The sequence below is a fragment of the Candida albicans genome, chromosome R, assembly GCF_000182965.3.
Source record: "Candida albicans SC5314 chromosome R, complete sequence".
In the NCBI taxonomy this organism is placed as follows: Eukaryota; Fungi; Ascomycota; class Pichiomycetes; order Serinales; family Debaryomycetaceae; genus Candida; species Candida albicans.
Genome location: NC_032096.1, coordinates 1,550,603 through 1,568,922, shown reverse-complemented (window position 1 = coordinate 1,568,922; position 18,320 = coordinate 1,550,603). Strand labels below are relative to the sequence as shown.

Here is an 18,320-nt window from a genome sequence, read left to right as displayed (position 1 = left end):
GAAATAAAAACTATGTCTGGTTAAACAAAAATAAAGAACGTAAACTAGGTAGCTACACCAAGAAATTTCTCACTTTGCCTTTGTTGGGGATGATGATCTTGAACGAGATGATGGTTCTTGCAAATCTTCAGTTGACCCATTTTCAAAACTCTTGGCCAAGTCTTTAACTGACGATTTTCTGCCCAAACTAGGTGCAAATTTAGGTGGTGGGGTTGATGAAAGATCATTTAATGACTGGTTGCTGGGTGATTTATCGTAAATAATGTCATTAGAGGGACGGTAAGTAACTGGCGTGGATGTAATTTTCTTTGATTTTTCGTTCCCTTCTTTGCTCTCTTCCTTGGATACAACGGTCCATTTCTTTTTCTTGGGAGAGTTTGATCTTTTCAATCCCAGTGATGACGACTGAGTGCCCAGTCTTGAAGGGGTTGGCGACGCTTCAGCATCATAAAATTCATCAGCATCTGTTTTCTGTTGTGGCTCCAGTGTTTTAGTTTGATTCTTCACCGCACTTTGTAACCTGGATTCCAACCTCGATTTCGACTTTGCAATCGCTGCTGCATTGTGTCCCTTGTTTGACTTGATCGATTCACTGCGTGTCAAACTGCTGTTTCGAGAAACACTTGGCGATACACTGGCCACGGCTGACCTGGTGGAACTTTGTCTTCTCAACTCATTAAATATACTTTGCTTGTTCTCGAATAAGTCATCCATTAACGTGACCTGGAATCTATCGTTCAAGTAACTGCTTTCGGAACTGTTCAAACCATCAGTTTTTGGTCTCAAAACCAAAGATCCAAACTCCTTGCTCAATTTGCGTTGAAATCCACCTGCCAAATCTTTGTCTTGAGTACCAACAATACTCACTAATCTGCTCAAGTGCGTCAATATGGCATCCAACGTTGCTAAATTGCATTTTGGCAACTCTGACAAAACATTTTGTAATCCATTGACTCTCGATTTTGTTTGGGATTCGTCATGGTAGTTTGTATAGAGTAATTTGATCACATCGTAGTTGTTGTATGGAATGATCGAGTCTGGCAACTCCATAAAGTATAACTTTAAGATATTGGTTATAAGCAACGGATGCGACTCTTTCAAGATGGACATGATCTCATTAGGGTCTTGCACTCCGTTCAACTGCGACCTCAATTTATGCACATTCGAAAGATGCACCGGCTGAGTCCAAAGGTTGATTCTCTCCTCATCGTTTTTCAAATCGGGATACACACTGTCCAATTGACTCAAGATGCACTGAATAATGTACGGAACAACTTTTTTATCCAATCTGGATTTGACACTCAAGTCAACACCAAATGTCTGATTGATATTTGAATCGTAGTAGTTGTCATATAAGACCACCTTAGGCTTAAATCTCCCTGTCCCGTAGTTTTCAATCAAGAACTTCAAGTCGTTCACAGGATTGATTGTCTCTTCCAACAACACCAAGTCGTCACTTATTGTCTTTAAACTGCTTATCTTATTGGCAAAACTGGAAAGAAAATCAAATGTCACTTTCTTGATGGCCTTCAATCTATCCAACTCGCATTTCTGCATGAATGTCAAATGGTCCATTGCCAACTCCTCGTACTCACACCTCAATTTATCCAACTCAACAACTTGTGCATAGTACTGGGTATCCAACTGGTTGACTTCGTTAATTAACTTTGATAGTTGTGACTTGTCGTTGAAGTCAACAGTGTTCACCCCTATAGCCTCCTTGACATCATCAAACTTGAATGTAAATGACTTTGCCAACGATGTGTCCGTGATGACATATTCATTTTCGACACCAGAAATGGTAAATGCAATGGGTTTCCACTGGTAATAAAACTGAGAAGAATTAATGAAAGACTTTCCCATTGAACCAACAATTCTAATAAAGTCATTTCGAACTAAATCTTGCCCAAAAACTTCAGCCTTGTCCAAATTCTTGTTGAACTCCGGCATGTTCTCTAGCAACCATTTGGTGATGTTGCTCCCAGTAGAAACATTTTGATAGGTACCTAAAATTGCCACCTTGTGTGGACCCATGGGGACTTCTGTAAGCATTGCCTTGAGCAACGCCTTCATCTGTTTGGTGTCGTATTTAGCATGTGTGAACTCATAGATTTCTTCGTCTGCAGTATCATTGTCGTCTTCCTCTTTGCTCCCATCAGTATTGGTTTTGGCAGCTCGATCTTTTTGAAATGACAAATCGTTTAACTCCTCTTGCAATTCTTCTTCAGTATAGTGGGACTTGAACTCCTCCAACATTCGACATTTGTTGAAATATTTCTTTTGCAACTTTTCCACCAGATACTGAGCATTTTTCAATGCCTTTAATTTGTCTTGCAAAGTGAATTCAGAAAACTTGACTCTTTGCTCGTGCTCGGTACACCATTTGCTAAATGGTTGGAGAACAATGGTTTCAATGTTGTCGGCAATGTTCAAATGGTATTCCCCTTGTTTGTAAAAAGTCTCATTCATCTTGGTGTATGCGTTTTTGATGGTGGACACAAAGTCTTCGTTCAATTGTCTCTTATTGAGTGGCTTACAGTCTGTGGTGATTGTCTCCAACGAGTTCCCATAGACCACTTCCAGTTCCATTCGTCTTTCGATCAAACGAACAAAGTCATTGTTCTCCAAGATCCCTTGATTCAATTGGAGAAATAGTTGCTGAAATCCCAGCTCATAGTCTGGTGTCCAAAAACTTTCAGCAAAGGACATGATATAAAGAGTGTGATGTGATGTGATGTGTTGTTTTACAATGAAGAATGTTTTGTATGAGATCAAGCTATTTTTTTTTTTGGCGTGTCAGTTTGYGAGTGGTGGGTTGAATTGTTTTTTTTTTTTCGTGATCAAATACGGCTCGTGCTATAAWTAGAAGTTGTCAAGACATTTACCACCAGACTATGTCGAGGTAGACAACTCCAAATAATCTAGTAAACAGGAATCAAGAGGGAGGTACAATGGTAGAAAGATAAGTAAAGATAACCCTCAAGAAGGTTGTAGAATTTTATTATTTTTTCATTCTATAAGGATTACGTAATTGGTACGCTAACTATATATACTGTAACAAGGCCAGAATGAATTGTGCATTGGCCTTTCCAACCATACGCTTTCAATCGATCTAGAATCACAAAAGTTTTGAATGTTTGATGTCATGTCTTAGGCGGTAAACAAATATCACCAATACCAATAAAATCAATACCAACGGGAATAAAATCCATTTCAACAACTTGTCAATGACATTGCCCAGCTTAGATGCTTCTCCTTGTGTGTCTTGTCGAGTCTTTTCATATTGGTAGGCAATTTCCTTATGGTTGTTCATTAATAGATCAACTTTTCTGCTTAGCTCCTCCATTCCATAATGTTGTTCTCGAACTTCACCAATGACTTTTTGATTTAATTGTGCTATTGAATCCAACATTTGTGAGTACTGTTTGACTAAAACGTTTTGTAAGTCAACTACTGCTTGCTTTGTGTCTGTAACTGTTGATTTCAATTCAGCAAACACGTTGTTCAATCCTGTTATTTCTTTGTTAATTGAAAGTATTTGCGAGTCGTCTTCTCCCCCGTTAAGCCCAGTTAACGAGACCTCTAAATAGTTCAACTTAGAAAGGATCAAGTCTAACTGGCTGTTGGTGTTTGAATCTTGATTCTTCAAGTTTTGTCTTTCTGAATCTATAGCTTCCTTTCTCAATCTTTGTGCTCTTTCCATTAACGATTCACGGATGTGGTTTGGTTTGACCTGGTTATCGTTCTTTACTTCCGTTTCAACATCAATTTTGATTTCATCACCAATCATTAACCCATGGTCATCAATGGCATCTGCAGTTAATAGTTCCCATGTTTTCAAGGATAAGATCTCAAATTTCTCATTTGATTGTTGGTTTATTTTGGATGTAATTCCCAATTTGAGTTCTTGGAATGGAATAGAGATTTGATTCGTTTTGAAACATAAATTATTATCCAACTGAATCTTGAACCATGAGTTAGCGTCATAAGAAATTCTTAATGTGAAAGGTACATCAGAGTCCAAATATTGAAATTTACAAGTTCCCAATACATGACTAGCATCATGAATGATATTTTGCAGTCCATCATTGTTATAGAGTTTTACTCCTGGAATCTGGCCTTCGTTATTTATACTGATCTCAAATCCATCAAAACTATCAAAAGGCAAATTGTTGTTATCTTCATTGAGTAGCCATACGTTTAAACTGTTGTCTTCATATTTTCTATCCTCTTTTGTTCCTGTTGATCTGAAGATCAATTCGATAGTCCATGGCTTATTGAGAGTGGGGATCTTGTATTTCCCCCAGATTGAACCTAACTCTCCTAATAATAGTCTACCGTTGTCAAATTGAATATTATTGGAAATGTCAAAGTTGTTGATGTCTTCTTTAGATTCTATGGACAACAAATTTGGTAATGAATAGTGTGGGTTGGGCAGCAATTGAGATGATATTTTGGGGATGTTTGGAACAACTGCCAAAGCCACATGGATCAATAGCAATATATGGTACAACATTGTTCTCAGCCCTTATTGGATCAATATAAAATGAGATCAAAGTGAATAGATTTCATGTTCATTTTTTTTTCCGTAATAGCGCAATGTGTGGCCAAGAAGTTTTGACATTGTCAGAGAGGGAAAATACAAATTCCTGCACCTTCAAACGTTTGTTATTTTTCTTCTATTTTTTTTCATTCAGAAAAAAAAAAAAATAAAAACTCTGACCCTGAAACACATTACGTCAGCATGGATTAAAAGTAGGAAGGAAAGAAATAACTACGGGTAAGACTTCTATTAGTTTAAAATTAATATGCTAGGTATTATACACAACAGTATCCACCATCTACTCTGATATCTGAACCATTTGTGAACGAAGATGCATCACTGGCCAAATAAAGGTATGCTCCGACTAGTTCATCGGTTTCAGCTTCTCTTCCCATCGGAGTTAAACCCCACCATTTTGCCCTTTGTGGTTTTGGTATTGGTTCCGATAATAGGGTGTTTGTATAACCAGGGGATACAGAATTGACTCTAGCAAAACCAGCAAATTCAACAGCCAAACCCTTAGCCATGTGCATTACAGCGGCCTTGGCGGAGTTATAACATGTTTGATAGTTTGGTACATTGTTAATATGAGCAGACATTGATGCAGTGATAATAAAGGATCCGCTGCCATTTCTTTTGAAAATTTCTCCAGCATATTTAGCACAGTAGAAGACACCGTTCACGTTTACATCAAAAACACGTCTCCAATTTTCTGGGGTTGAGTCTTCATTCAAAATGGATCCAGTATACCATGCAATCCCTGCATTGGCAACAAACACGTCGATGGTACCAAACTCTTCGTCAATTTGACTAATTACTTGTTGGACTTGTTGAGAATTTGTGACATCGATTTGGAAAAACTTGGACTTGACTCCATACGCTGATGATAATCTTTTGGTCAACCCATTGTCAGATGATGCATGGTCTAATATGATAACATGACCTCCAGCTTGTGCATAACCTTCAGCAATAGCACTTCCAATAGCACCTGCTCCACCAGTAATGACTGTGACTTTGTCTTTAAGTGAGAACCTTTCAACAATATTCGGAGATAAATTGAATGGCTTGGTTGGAACGATGATATTTGGGTCTGATTCTGGTTTGATAAAGGAGGTGAAAGTCATGACAGAATAATTAAGAATGGCAAATTATTGAACTATATTAATGGAAAAGAAGAAGGAAATTCATGTTCTGTATCAGATGGGAAAGAACAGGTATATATATACTATTTCTGTTCTATTCCTTTTATTATTTTTGTTTTTATGAAGCATACAAAAGTCATACTAATCACCTAGTTCTATTCTACCGAAGCTTGAAGAAAACAATCAAAATAAAAGAAATTTCTTTTTTGCTGTCTTGTATAATACTAAATAAAGTATGACAGGAAAAAGGGTTATTTCACCGATTCTGTATGTCTGCTATGTTTATTTCGTCTGTTTTTGATCTTACTCGGAAGAACTGCACGGGTTTTCGGTAAAACTGCACTTCTATGCAGTATTTTTTGTTGCGTACAAGTATGGCAACAACCAAGCAGATGATAACACTTGAAACGATTGACACTATGCAATCAGAGATCGATAATGGCATATGCAGTTGGGATAACCAGATGACGTAGATTAAGTTTCATAGTAATTTATCCGCGCGTCCTTTGAAATTACTGATGGTGGTAATTCTGTCATCACATACACCAAGAAGCAACCGTCATAAAATTACCTCAAAAAGAACAACTCCCAAATACACTATAGTTAGAAGACAAGAGTAAGTCAAGAAAAGTGTAGTAAAATGCAAACAACATGTAAGCCTAGAGATTAATTGATGAGGAGAAGTTGTAAAGCTGTAGTAAATTTTACAGAAAATGTAAATGACTCCATTTTGATGACATTTGGTCCACCTAATCGATTTTCACTAAGTTTGAACGCTTGAGTTTTTACTTACATTAGAATTTACTTATTGAAAACACATATGATAGTTTTCAACTTTGTGATCTGGAGCTAAATTTACGCATATCACTGGAACACTTTGTGTGGAACACTTTTATAAGTTTTTTGATCATTTTTTGCAACTAAAAAATTAAACGACTAATCAATAACACAATAATGGAAAAAATAAAACCAAAACACGAGGTTCTATGTCTTTATCATCTTCAATGTTCTATATTCCCCTCTCTTTGTAATTTTGATGCCAAACGTATACAATATCTACACAGCCTTAGTACTAACTGATGTACGTGATACATTTTGTATTGTGGGTGTTGCGGAAAATTGCTGTCACTTGATTTGCATTCTTCTATTTTCTTCTTTTTCGCCTCCTTTGGATTTCTATATATAAGCCACAATTTATCATCTCCGAATACTAATTTTCTTTTTTTTCATTCTTTGTTTTCATATATATATATACCGTTAATTCCAATCCTATTATAACAAGTCGTCATTGTTTTATTTTTTACYAYCAATACTTCTTAAATGGGATATAGTCTATCTGCTTTAGTTTCTACCAATCCATCGGCGCTTTCTTATTTTGACATATCATTTTTAACCTTCGAAGCAGTACTAGAAGTTGTTATAATATGTTGTGCTGGGTTCGTTGCCGCTAAAACCGGTCTATTAACCACTCAAGGACAGAAAACTTTATCGTCCTTAAATGTTGATTTGTTTACTCCATGTTTAATATTTACCAAACTTGCACCAAACTTGTCATTTAGCAAATTAGTCGAAATCATTATTATACCGATTTTTTATGCTGTGTCCACAGGAGTATCTTATTGGAGTTCCCGAATTGTTAGCAAGGCTTTGAGCTTGAATAGCCCTGAGACAGATTTTGTCACTGCCATGGCTGTTTTTGGTAATTCAAACTCGTTGCCTGTGAGTTTAGTTTTAACATTGAGTTACACCCTTCCCGACTTGTTATGGGACGATGTGGAGGACGACAACACCGATAAAGTTGCTGGTAGAGGGATATTGTATTTATTGATTTTTCAACAATTGGGACAAATATTGCGTTGGTCCTGGGGGTTCAATACATTGTTAAGAAAACGTTCACAATTGGAGTTGAACACATACCACACTAAACATGGCAAAATTGTTTTGCACGAAAATTGTCGTTTGATTGATGGTGAAGATGAGCAGTTTTTGTACATGGATTCAAATCAACAACAAGAAGAACAACAGACGGAAACGACAAGGGAAATTTCATTGTCAGAAGATGAAGACAACATCAACAGCAAACCACTTACTGCATATATTTGCCAACTTCCCGGAGTCAAGCAGTTTTTGTCATTTATGAACCCACCTCTTTACGCTATGTTGGTAGCAATTATAGTTGCATCGATACCATATTTGAAGAATTTGATTTTCGACAGTGAACAAAACTCCATCGTTTACAACACATTCACTAAGGCAATCACTACTTTAGGGGGTGTTTCCATTCCGTTAATTTTAATTGTTTTGGGATCAAACTTGTATCTCTCAAACGACATTCCACCACCGTCAAAACACTACAACAGAATACTATTTGGGTCGTTGTTATCCCGAATGATCTTGCCCAGTGCGGTGTTATTGCCAATAATAGCCTTGTGTGTCAAGTACATCAAGGCATCAATATTGGATGACCCAATTTTCTTAATTGTTGCGTTCATATTGACGGTTAGTCCTCCAGCCATACAGTTGTCGCAAATCACTCAGCTCAACAATGTTTACCAGAAAGAAATGAGCGGTGTTCTATTTTGGGGGTATGTTGTTTTGGTTGTGCCAACTACGATCGCGATTGTTGTTTGTTCCTTGAAGGTTTTGGAGTGGGCAAAGTAATGGTGTTTATAGTTCATGTATGTGGATTATCACAATATACACAAGTTTAGGTTATAATAGTCTGTATAATATTCGTATATTCAAAACTACTTYGGTCAACAATTGTAGAAATRTTTGAAACCAACAAACAGTCTATGCGGTACTGGCACACAATGCTGCACCAACGCCTGACCCATCTTTGGCGATCTTCAAATGAATCTTTTTATTGGTGCCCTTCAAAGGATTGATTTTTTCAATTGACTCCAACACTGCTTGTCTGAATCCTGGATAAAATTCAATCACAGAACCATCACAACCAACCTCAAAGTCTCTATCATCATCCTTATATTGGTCTTTCACTTTTTTGGCTATAGCTGCAATTGGGATCGCAGACAAATGGGCAGCTCTCTGAGAAATAGCTCTTGTCAAACGTTGAATAACTTCACGTTCCTCCTTGTTGGTTTCCAATCTGAGAACATTTTGGAGAATAAGACCTGACGTTTTCAAATCAGTGGAGTCATCAATCTGGAGATAAGACAACACTTCAGCATCCAACAACCATGGCTCTTCAATTCTGTGTGGCAAAGATCCGCCTCTTGCCTTGTACAACTCTTGGAAAATCAATCCCTTTTTGAATAAATGAATTAAAGCAACCCTCAAAATCTCTCCCAAAAACATTCCACTGATTCTCTTTTCAAACAAGTGATAACCAGGGTTAGCGGTTTCGGAATCGACAATTTCATCAAACTCAGTGGAAGGCAAGATCTTTAAGCCGTTGTCAAATGAACCCCATTCTGTGTTGATGACCATACCTTGGCTTTTGCCAGTCGAACTGGATAATTTGGGAATTTTTGACTCGAAATAAGCACCATTAGTTCCTGTACCAAAAATACAACCAATGATTGTGTTTCTGTTTGTCTTTGCTGAGTCATTGGAGTAAGCAGCAGTAAGCAAAGTACCAACAGTATCGTTTGCAATTGCGACAACTTTGACATTGACTTCCAAGATAGTCAAATTTGCTTGTAATAACTCAACAACATCACGGTCAACAGTATCAGGGATATCAAAACCTTTGGTCCATCTGATTAATGTTCCACGATTCAATGCAGTTTGATTAACAGGGAAAGAGAAAGTGAAACCCAACTTGAGGGGCTCGGTGTTTTTTGCAGTACAGGCTTCCGAATGGTTTTCAAGTAAGAAAGATTGGACTTTCTTTGCCAAAAAACCAAATAAATCATTGGACTTTTCTGCTTTCATCAAATCCACAGGGATTCGATACTTGCTTTGTTTCATGGAAAATGTGTGGTCACCTTTCAAGTCAATTGAACAAACTCTGAAATTAGTCCCACCTAAATCAGCTGCCAAATATAACCCTACTTCTTTCCCAGTTGGAATTGAGGTAACATAGGTTGGAATCATAGGCATGACATCTTTTGAAGGTTTTGGTGATTCCAAACCAACATTCATTGATTCAATGAAATACTCAGTTGCCTTGACTAAAAAATCATCTTTAATTTCAAATGATTTTTCAATTGAGCTGACAATTTCTTCTAATTTGGGTGAAAGTGACATGATGATGGAGAAATATAGATATTAATAGAGTTTAAAGTTTAACTTAAATGAACAAACAATAAAAGAAGTTTTGGGAAAGCAGTCTAAAAAAAAAGGAAARGATTATGGAAACGTAATTTATAACAAACAAGGGGGTTCGGACTCACACCACGAGACGACTACAACAATCAGAAGGAGAACGAGAATGTGGAAAAAATATTCGGAAAATCAGGAAGATTGCTACTTCGTTCCCCCCCTTCCCCCAGTTAATTTGGTTGTGTACTCTCTAAAAATTCTCGTTCCCCCAGTCACCCCATTTTCTCGGCCCCCGAAAAATTCTATTGTGGACGGAAGACAAAGCCCCAAAAATTAACACAAAATCTATGCTAACAAATTTGTTGATCTTATGGTTGTCAAATAGAAACATCTCACATTGCCCTTGGTTGCCGACGTTTCCTAATGAAAGAATACAGGTATATATATATATATATAATGAACCACCCGGATGCATAGATTAGTCAAAGTTCACAATAAATAGTTATTATTAGTTTTTCCGGTAAAGCAGTATTCTATTTCATAGATTGTAGTTGGTGTTATTTTTGCACTGATCACTCGTGGTAAGTGAAACGCTTCACGTGACTGGATTCTCTCATTCTCCTTCTACAGTGCTGTCAATACTGAATTATAAAGACTCTGTATGTTAATTCAAGTTGATGCAAATTACTGTTTTCTGCTTATTGTTTTCTTTTTTAAGTTTTTGTTTGGTATAAATAATGACATGAATGATTCAAACTTTGTTTGCTTTCATCCTTTCTTCTTTACTTATAAACCACTTGGTAAAAATCAAATAAATGTATGGAAGATCAAGAGGCTATGGTGGTTATCGTAGTGGATATGGCTCATCACCATATGAGTATGGCTCATCGTCGTCTTATGGAAGAACTGGGTCAAGCAGCAATAAGTACAATAAACAGACCTACCCCAAATCACTGCAGCAACAACAACAGCAAGGAGCTCCAACATACAAACAAACAAGCTATAAACCACAGTATGCTAAACAAACATATTCGCAAACTCCAAGTTCACAACAATATGCACAAGCAGACAGAGGAAAGAGCAAGAACTACAAGCCAACCACTCCATCTAATCAATATAAGAAAAAGACTGTCAACAAAACTGTCAACGTCAACCAACAACCAAGAAGAAGTAGACGGGGATTAGGTGGGTTTAGAAGTATGTGGCACATTCCGATGATATTTATGTTTTGGCGTGGATTTTCAAGAAATCGTCACCAACCACAACCACAACCTCAACCTCAACCCCAACAGAACGAGCCAATCAATATCACCAATATGAATTATCCTTCTTCCCCTGAGAATACTACTGCTCCTGTTCAACATTCTCAACCGGGCACCAACAATACAGAAGAGAGTTTACCAAGGTCTTCACAAATCATCAAACCCGAACAGGATGAAACCCAATCAGTTTCATCATACCATAGTGCTGAAGAAGAGAAGAAGGTTGACTCGTATGACAACAATAAGGTTCCACAAGTACCCACACAGGACTAAGAGCACGTGGTTTCTAAGTAATTTACATAAGGTTGTATTGTATTCATTTCGTGTTTAGCGTTTAAAACTAACTACAAGGTTTGCCTGGGAAATATAGTTTGAAATATAATTGCTGTATCAACTCATCTATATATGCTTTCCCGAGAAAAACAATCACCTCTACTACTGATATTGTTATTGTATTATGCAACACGATCACTTATTGTTTAAAAAGAATCTTCTCTTAACCCTCCCTCCCCGCTCTCTCTCTCTCGCCCCTTCCACAGAAAAAAAAAATTAGGTAACTCCACATTAATGTAATTACATAATATTACGTCAACCATATAATTCTTAACAATTAGACAATATTACATAGGATCTACGTATTATTAATTCTGATAAATTGATTGGAACAAACCATAAACCGGAATGCTCCATTATACATCTTGCACAAACCCAGACCACGTGAAATTCTGGTATAATTATACCAGGCTAATCGGATATAAAAAAACGACTCTCATAGATAAAGAAACAAGCTTTGTGAGTCTTGATCAAGCTTAATACTTCTTCCACACACGGAGTTAACCAATATACATGTAAGTTGTGATACTACGTACCAACCCCCTCCCCCTTTGACTCCACCTCTAGAATTACAACATGATCTTAAATTTTGAAACACAGGCAGTCACAGTGTATCAAAAAAATAAATAATAAAAAAAAAACTGTATATAAAAGAGGACTACTTTCCTTTCCTTATAATTATTCAAACTTATCAAATTTGACTCCATAAATTCAACAATCGCAATGTTAGAAGAAATCTCTTTTGAGTCTTGGTACCTCTATTTAATTATTTGTGGAGTATTGTACTTTTGTACAAACTATCTTTATATTCAGTATTTGAATAAGAAATTGGGAGCAAAACTGCCTGGCAGTTGCAAATCGGATGGTTGTTTTGGATTTAGAAGTGGCTTTGAAATGCTCAAGGCTAAAAAAATTGGTCGACAAGTTGATTTATTACATGAAAGATTCAATGATTTATCTAACCCAGAAGTGAATGATACTTTTACGTCATATAATTTTGGATTCCCCATGATTATCACCAAAGATCCTGAAAATATCAAAGCATTATTGGCAACTCAATTTAATGATTTCTCGTTAGGTAGAAGATATGATTTCTTTAAACCGTTATTGGGAAAGGGGATTTTCACATTGGATGGTGAAGGATGGAAACATAGTAGATCAATGTTAAGACCACAATTTGCACGTGAACAAATTGCTCATGTTAAAGCATTAGAACCACATTTTCAATTATTGAAGAAACATATCACTAAAAACAAGGGCCAATTTTTCGATATTCAAGAATTATTTTTCCGGTTCACAGTTGATTCTGCTACTGAATTTTTGTTTGGTGAATCCGTGTCATCATTGAAAGATGAATCCATTGGATATAATCAAGACGAATTTGATTTTGCTGGCCGTAAAGATTTCCCTGAAGCATTTAATAAGTCACAAATTTATTTATCTACGAGATCATTATTGCAAAACTTATACTGGTTGGTTAACCCAAAGGATTTCCAGAATTGTAATGCTATTGTTCATAAGTTTAGTGATTATTACGTCAATAAAGCTCTTAATGCAACACCAGAAGAATTGGAAAAGAACAGCGGATATGTGTTTTTATACGAATTGGTGAAACAAACTCGTGATCCACAAGTATTACGCGATCAAGCTTTAAATATTTTGTTGGCTGGTAGAGACACCACTGCAGGATTACTTTCCTTTGCCGTTTTTGAATTAGCTAGAAACCCTCAAGTTTGGAAAAAGTTGAGAGAAGAAATTATTGAGAGATATGCCGATGGCGCAACTGAGATTTCGTTTGAAACATTAAAGCAATGTGAATATCTCAAAGCAGTAATTAATGAAACTTTGAGGTTGTATCCCTCAGTTCCACGTAATGGTCGATTTGCTAATAAAAATACAACTTTGCCAAGAGGTGGTGGTCCTGATGGCATGTCTCCAATCTTGATCAAACAAGGACAAGCTGTGATGTACAGTATTTATTCTACACAACGTGATCCTAAGTATTATGGAAAAGATGCTGATGTTTTCCGTCCTGAAAGATGGTTTGAACCAGAAACTAGAAAATTGGGATGGGCATTCTTGCCATTCAATGGTGGCCCAAGAATATGTTTAGGACAACAATTTGCCTTGACAGAAGCATCTTATGTTTTGGTCAGGTTGGCTCAATGTTGTGAAAATTTGCAATTGACAGAAGGTATAGAATATCCTCCAGCTAAGTTGACTCATTTAACAATGTGTATGTTTGATGGTGTTCCTATTAAAGTTGATTAGTTTTGTGTTATTACTAATTGATACTATTTTTTTTTTGTAACATGTACTGATCCACAACCTCTGTAATTTAAACTCAACAGTTGTTAGTCCAACACTTATAAAAGGCAATTGAGAATATTATTACCGGTTTGACTTGTGTTTGATTATATTTCGTTAATCTCGCGTGCCCCAAATCAAACATTGTCGTAAATATCAAAACCCCCAGATTGTTCTTTACTTAATTGAGCGCAAAATATAATTTCGCATTGATCTCTAACTACACTATTATTTCAATCAAAATTGGTGCAAAAAACAAAGGGTTTTCATTTACAGGTATTAAGAATTCCCGTGGGTAGTTAACTTGACTATCTTTCTGAATAAAATACAATACTATTATTATCCAACTGCCAGAGTCAGTTACCATAATTGTGTCTGGCAGTTGACATTCTAACTCATATTATTATTGTCGTGACTATGTGACAACAAAAAAAAATAATGCTGCCTGTATATAACAACGGCTTACCAAATTGCTAAATTAGGATAAATAATAAACATAATTTGTGTGACAAAAAAAACAATAGTACATTGATAATAAATAATAATAACAACGCTCTTTGGTTTGAAAATGTAAATCACGAAGTTCATATCAACTTTTTTGGCTGGTTATTTCTAATTCTATCAAATTAGTCTTTAAATATTCAAACGGCTATATTGTGGGTTTCCTCCTTCCTTCCTTCCTTCTTCTTTCTTTTATTTTTTAAATTGCTTTGTTTTTTTTGGGGAGTGTTTTCTTTAATAATTAGTTATCATCTTCCTATGTACCAATCAATGACAGTTCCACCATTTAGACCCTATGGAGGAGATGACATACGAGTTGTGAGTGATCTCTCGAGATTTGATTATCAACCTGATCAAAAAATAAGGTCAAGAAACCCCACTCCACCAAGCACAATCAATGATAATGTTTCCTCCAGCAAATTAACATTAGATACTATAATCCCGTTATATTCTTCCAAAATAGATGAACGACCCAAATATAGTCCACTAAGGCAACAAGAAGATAGATCAACACAGTACCCATCACCTCCAATACCAGTAAAAGAAGAACCAACTATAACTATTCCTAAAAGAGAAAAGAAGAAAGTTCGATATTCAATTGGTGTACAAGTTCCTCAAGATAATGGTGGTATTTCCATGACAAACAATCCAGCACCACCAGCACCAGTGCCAGTGCCAGTGCCAGCACCAGCCCCGCCTCCACCACCACCAAAAGATATTGCTCCACGACTGATGCCATATCCTCAAGATATTAATAATGCCAATAACTTACCTCCCATGCCACAACCAACAAGTCAACTATATCCTCAACAACAGTTACCTCCGTTACCGTATAAAGACAGCTCCAGTATAACGTCACCGCAAAAGCGATTAGAAAAGAAATTAATCAAACAAGTTATGAATCGTCCCGTAATTCAATTTAAAGCCGATAGATTTGGACAAAACTATGAAGGAGAATATTTCACCATCAGTGCCAATTTTGTTATATATGTATTTGAAGTTTGTTGTAGTGTTGTTGAGATTGTATTAAGTTCTATATTATTGCAACGAGATCAAGACATTGGTGTTGGATATTATCGATATTTTTTGGCCGATGGAATAATATCATTAATTGTTTCCCTTTTATTTGCGTTACAAGTGATTAATTATGAAATACGAAATGGGATATTTTATTGCTTGGTGAGTACTATTTGTAAATTTGTTTCATTTATATTTATAATTAGTCACATTTTTCCTCATAATACTTATGCCACTCATGAAATATGGCAAATGAGACGTGGAGTTGGTGCTATTATTATCATTTCTACGTTTTTATGGGTTACAAATATGACAATGTTTGTCACTACACTATATATATCGAGATTAGATTTACTTGAAGAATTAAATTTTGATTATAGTGAAGTAAATAAAACTACATAGATATAGGGTTTAGTGACTACAAGTTTTTACTAACCAACTATTACAATTCCATTTGTATTGGCAATTTTTTTTTTACAGCATTAAACAAAAATGTTGGAATATCAAAAAATCCCAAAAAAAACTAATCATACCGACCAAATAATTTTAATTCAACAAAACACATGTAAACCGATATCTTAGCTGCTTATATATTGCTATAAATATTACTTGACTATTCTTTTTCTTGTTAATCTTTTTTTAAAACTTGGAATGAAATTATTCCATCATTAAACAATGAGATTTAATTACTTTACAATTCTTGTTTTGATCAATGCTTTGGTTCTTCCACCTGAATGGCCCAATATTGTTAAACCAACATTATTTTCACTTAAAGAAACAAAACTGAAACTATTAACATCCTTACAATCATTAATGCCCCAAAACATTCCTGATTATAATGTATCTATTTCCAGTTTTTCAGCAATTGATTCTATCAATAATAATGGTCCACAACAAAACCATATTGATTTACAAACAGACAATTCAGATACCACTTCCTTGATGTTTATTCCTCGAGAATTGATTAATCCTACCATGTTTAAAACCTTAGGTCTTGCTAATTTATTCTCCAACTGGCATGGTTTTGGTGATAATAGTAATGGGAAAACTTCATCAGATTTATTATCCAAGAGTCGTTGGTTAAATCTAACTGCTTTTGATCAATTATTAATACCAGAATCATTTAAAACATTTTTCATTTTTAATACATTAGGTACCACCACATCTACATCTATGCCAACCATGAATTCACCATCTTCGACATCAACATTTTTGAGGAATCCAATTATATTTAAAAAATATGAGAAATCTAATAATATCAATAATTTTTTAAGTAAAAGTATTCCATTTGATATGCCCAATTTATTAACATTAGTTGATTATTATATGGTTATTCCACAACAAGTACAGAAATTCCATGATGATCATGAAAATCCATTACAAGAAGTTAGGAATTTGACATCATCGATATATCATAAGAGTTTATTGAATGTACCTGGTGAATATTTACCGATATTTAGGTCTCAATTGAGTGAAATGAAACCAATGATTGTATTTATGTTTAATGAAACCACATCATCGTCAACAGCGGCAGCAGCAGCAGCAGCGGGGAAAGTATCTAGTTTTGCTTTTGAAGACAAGCATGGATTAAATCACAACCAAGAAATTGGCAACGGTGGTGGTGGTGGTGGTATTCCAATTATATCTATTAAGAATTATTTGAGTTCTACAAGTATATCATCATTTTTCGATAAATTTGCCAATATTTGGTTAAAACAAGTTGATTATGATTCATTGATTCATGCTGTTTATTGTAATGTAAATTCTCAAGATCAGAAATCTAGTTATTGTTTAAAAATCCAAAATCAATTAATTCATATATTACCTGTATTCAAAAAGAAACTTGAGTCGTCCAAGGAAGTTAAAAACGATAATGATAATGGTGTTGGTTATGATTACACTTTAGATATGAATTCAATACAACAAAACCATTCAACAACAACAAGGTTTTCTAAAATGGAAGAAACTCCTGATACTGATGGCAACAACGATCAAGAAATTCAAACTCAGGCAATTCGACAATTACATGATAAATTAAGGTCACAAAAAGATAAAACTAAAGGAGTAACATTAGGTTTAGCTCATGAACCTAAAAAAACCATTGAAAAAATTGATGAAAAATTGGATGATAAAGTAGATTCTAAATTCACGAAAATTATTGATACTAAAGATTCACTTAAAATTAAATTAGATGATAAAAAAACTACGGTATTAAAACATGTTAGTTCAAAATTAGATGAAATTGATGATAAAACTGATTTATTAGCTGATTCAGTAAAACGTAAAAAACATCAATTTACAACGTATAAATTAAAACCACGGTTATTTGAGAAAAAGAAATCAGCAATTACAAAATATGAACATATTGGGGTTGATGAAACTTATGATGACGATGACGAAGAGAAAGAGCCTTCTTTAGAGGATTGCGATGATATTGAAGATGAAAATATAAGGAAATCATCCATTTATGCTGTTGGTAATGATAATGGTGATGGTGGTGGTAATACTAATAAACCATACATACATAAGAGAAATCAAGTTCTTGAATCAGATTATTCATCAATATCTTTAGCTAATGGTATTCCTGATGAAGGAATAATAATCCCACTTTCATTATTAAAATTTGAACAACAAGACCAAAAACAAGATGAAAATTTGCGGACATTAAACTTCCCACCAAGACATAAATCATTTAGTCAAATTATTAATTTACAAACTGGTCAAAAATATCGTAAAAAACGACAAATTCCCATAATGGATGATCATGACACCAAAGACAACAACAAGAATGACAAAGATGAACCATGTCAACCAATTACATGGTATAATATATTTCATTATAGTATATTTGGAGAACCAAAATTCTGTAATGAAGATAATTGAAATCAAATAGTAGTAACTAATATGTAAAGTTATCAAACATCAATCAAATTCTCTATATAAATTTTCTATAATATATCATAAGAATTTTATATTACAAAAAGACAG

The 18,320-nt window shown here is 35.1% G+C and overlaps 9 protein-coding genes across 9 annotated transcripts; 5 read left to right on the top strand and 4 right to left on the bottom strand. All coding sequences in view use genetic code 12, as the record gives it.

The window, feature by feature from the left end:
- Positions 1-69: 69 nt before the first annotated feature.
- CAALFM_CR07190WA (uncharacterized protein) lies at positions 70-2,709 on the bottom strand (the record flags this gene model as incomplete). The annotated part of the gene is made up of 1 exon (XM_707996.2): positions 70-2,709. The coding sequence occupies one exon, from the start codon at positions 2,707-2,709 to the stop codon at positions 70-72; it is 2,640 nt and encodes an 879-aa protein (XP_713089.2).
- Positions 2,710-3,118: 409 nt separating this feature from the next.
- On the bottom strand, positions 3,119-4,516 carry EMP46 (Emp46p; the record flags this gene model as incomplete). The annotated part of the gene is made up of 1 exon (XM_707997.2): positions 3,119-4,516. The coding sequence occupies one exon, from the start codon at positions 4,514-4,516 to the stop codon at positions 3,119-3,121; it is 1,398 nt and encodes a 465-aa protein (XP_713090.2).
- Positions 4,517-4,818: 302 nt separating this feature from the next.
- Positions 4,819-5,667, bottom strand: CAALFM_CR07170WA (uncharacterized protein; the record flags this gene model as incomplete). The annotated part of the gene is made up of 1 exon (XM_707998.2): positions 4,819-5,667. One exon carries the CDS (start codon positions 5,665-5,667, stop codon positions 4,819-4,821), a length of 849 nt encoding a protein of 282 aa, XP_713091.2.
- A 1,338-nt stretch (positions 5,668-7,005) lies between these two features.
- Positions 7,006-8,346, top strand: CAALFM_CR07160CA (uncharacterized protein; the record flags this gene model as incomplete). Its single annotated transcript, XM_704961.2, has 1 exon — positions 7,006-8,346. One exon carries the CDS (start codon positions 7,006-7,008, stop codon positions 8,344-8,346), a length of 1,341 nt encoding a protein of 446 aa, XP_710053.2.
- A 132-nt stretch (positions 8,347-8,478) lies between these two features.
- Positions 8,479-9,897, bottom strand: GLK1 (glucokinase; the record flags this gene model as incomplete). Its single annotated transcript, XM_705084.2, has 1 exon — positions 8,479-9,897. One exon carries the CDS (start codon positions 9,895-9,897, stop codon positions 8,479-8,481), a length of 1,419 nt encoding a protein of 472 aa, XP_710176.2.
- Positions 9,898-10,727: 830 nt separating this feature from the next.
- Positions 10,728-11,447, top strand: CAALFM_CR07140CA (uncharacterized protein; the record flags this gene model as incomplete). Its single annotated transcript, XM_705083.2, has 1 exon — positions 10,728-11,447. The coding sequence occupies one exon, from the start codon at positions 10,728-10,730 to the stop codon at positions 11,445-11,447; it is 720 nt and encodes a 239-aa protein (XP_710175.2).
- A 783-nt stretch (positions 11,448-12,230) lies between these two features.
- Positions 12,231-13,778, top strand: ALK8 (Alk8p; the record flags this gene model as incomplete). The annotated part of the gene is made up of 1 exon (XM_705082.1): positions 12,231-13,778. One exon carries the CDS (start codon positions 12,231-12,233, stop codon positions 13,776-13,778), a length of 1,548 nt encoding a protein of 515 aa, XP_710174.1.
- A 795-nt stretch (positions 13,779-14,573) lies between these two features.
- Positions 14,574-15,734, top strand: CAALFM_CR07120CA (uncharacterized protein; the record flags this gene model as incomplete). The annotated part of the gene is made up of 1 exon (XM_705081.1): positions 14,574-15,734. One exon carries the CDS (start codon positions 14,574-14,576, stop codon positions 15,732-15,734), a length of 1,161 nt encoding a protein of 386 aa, XP_710173.1.
- Positions 15,735-16,007: 273 nt separating this feature from the next.
- On the top strand, positions 16,008-18,215 carry CAALFM_CR07110CA (uncharacterized protein; the record flags this gene model as incomplete). The annotated part of the gene is made up of 1 exon (XM_705080.2): positions 16,008-18,215. One exon carries the CDS (start codon positions 16,008-16,010, stop codon positions 18,213-18,215), a length of 2,208 nt encoding a protein of 735 aa, XP_710172.2.
- Between the last annotated feature and the right edge of the window lie 105 nt (positions 18,216-18,320).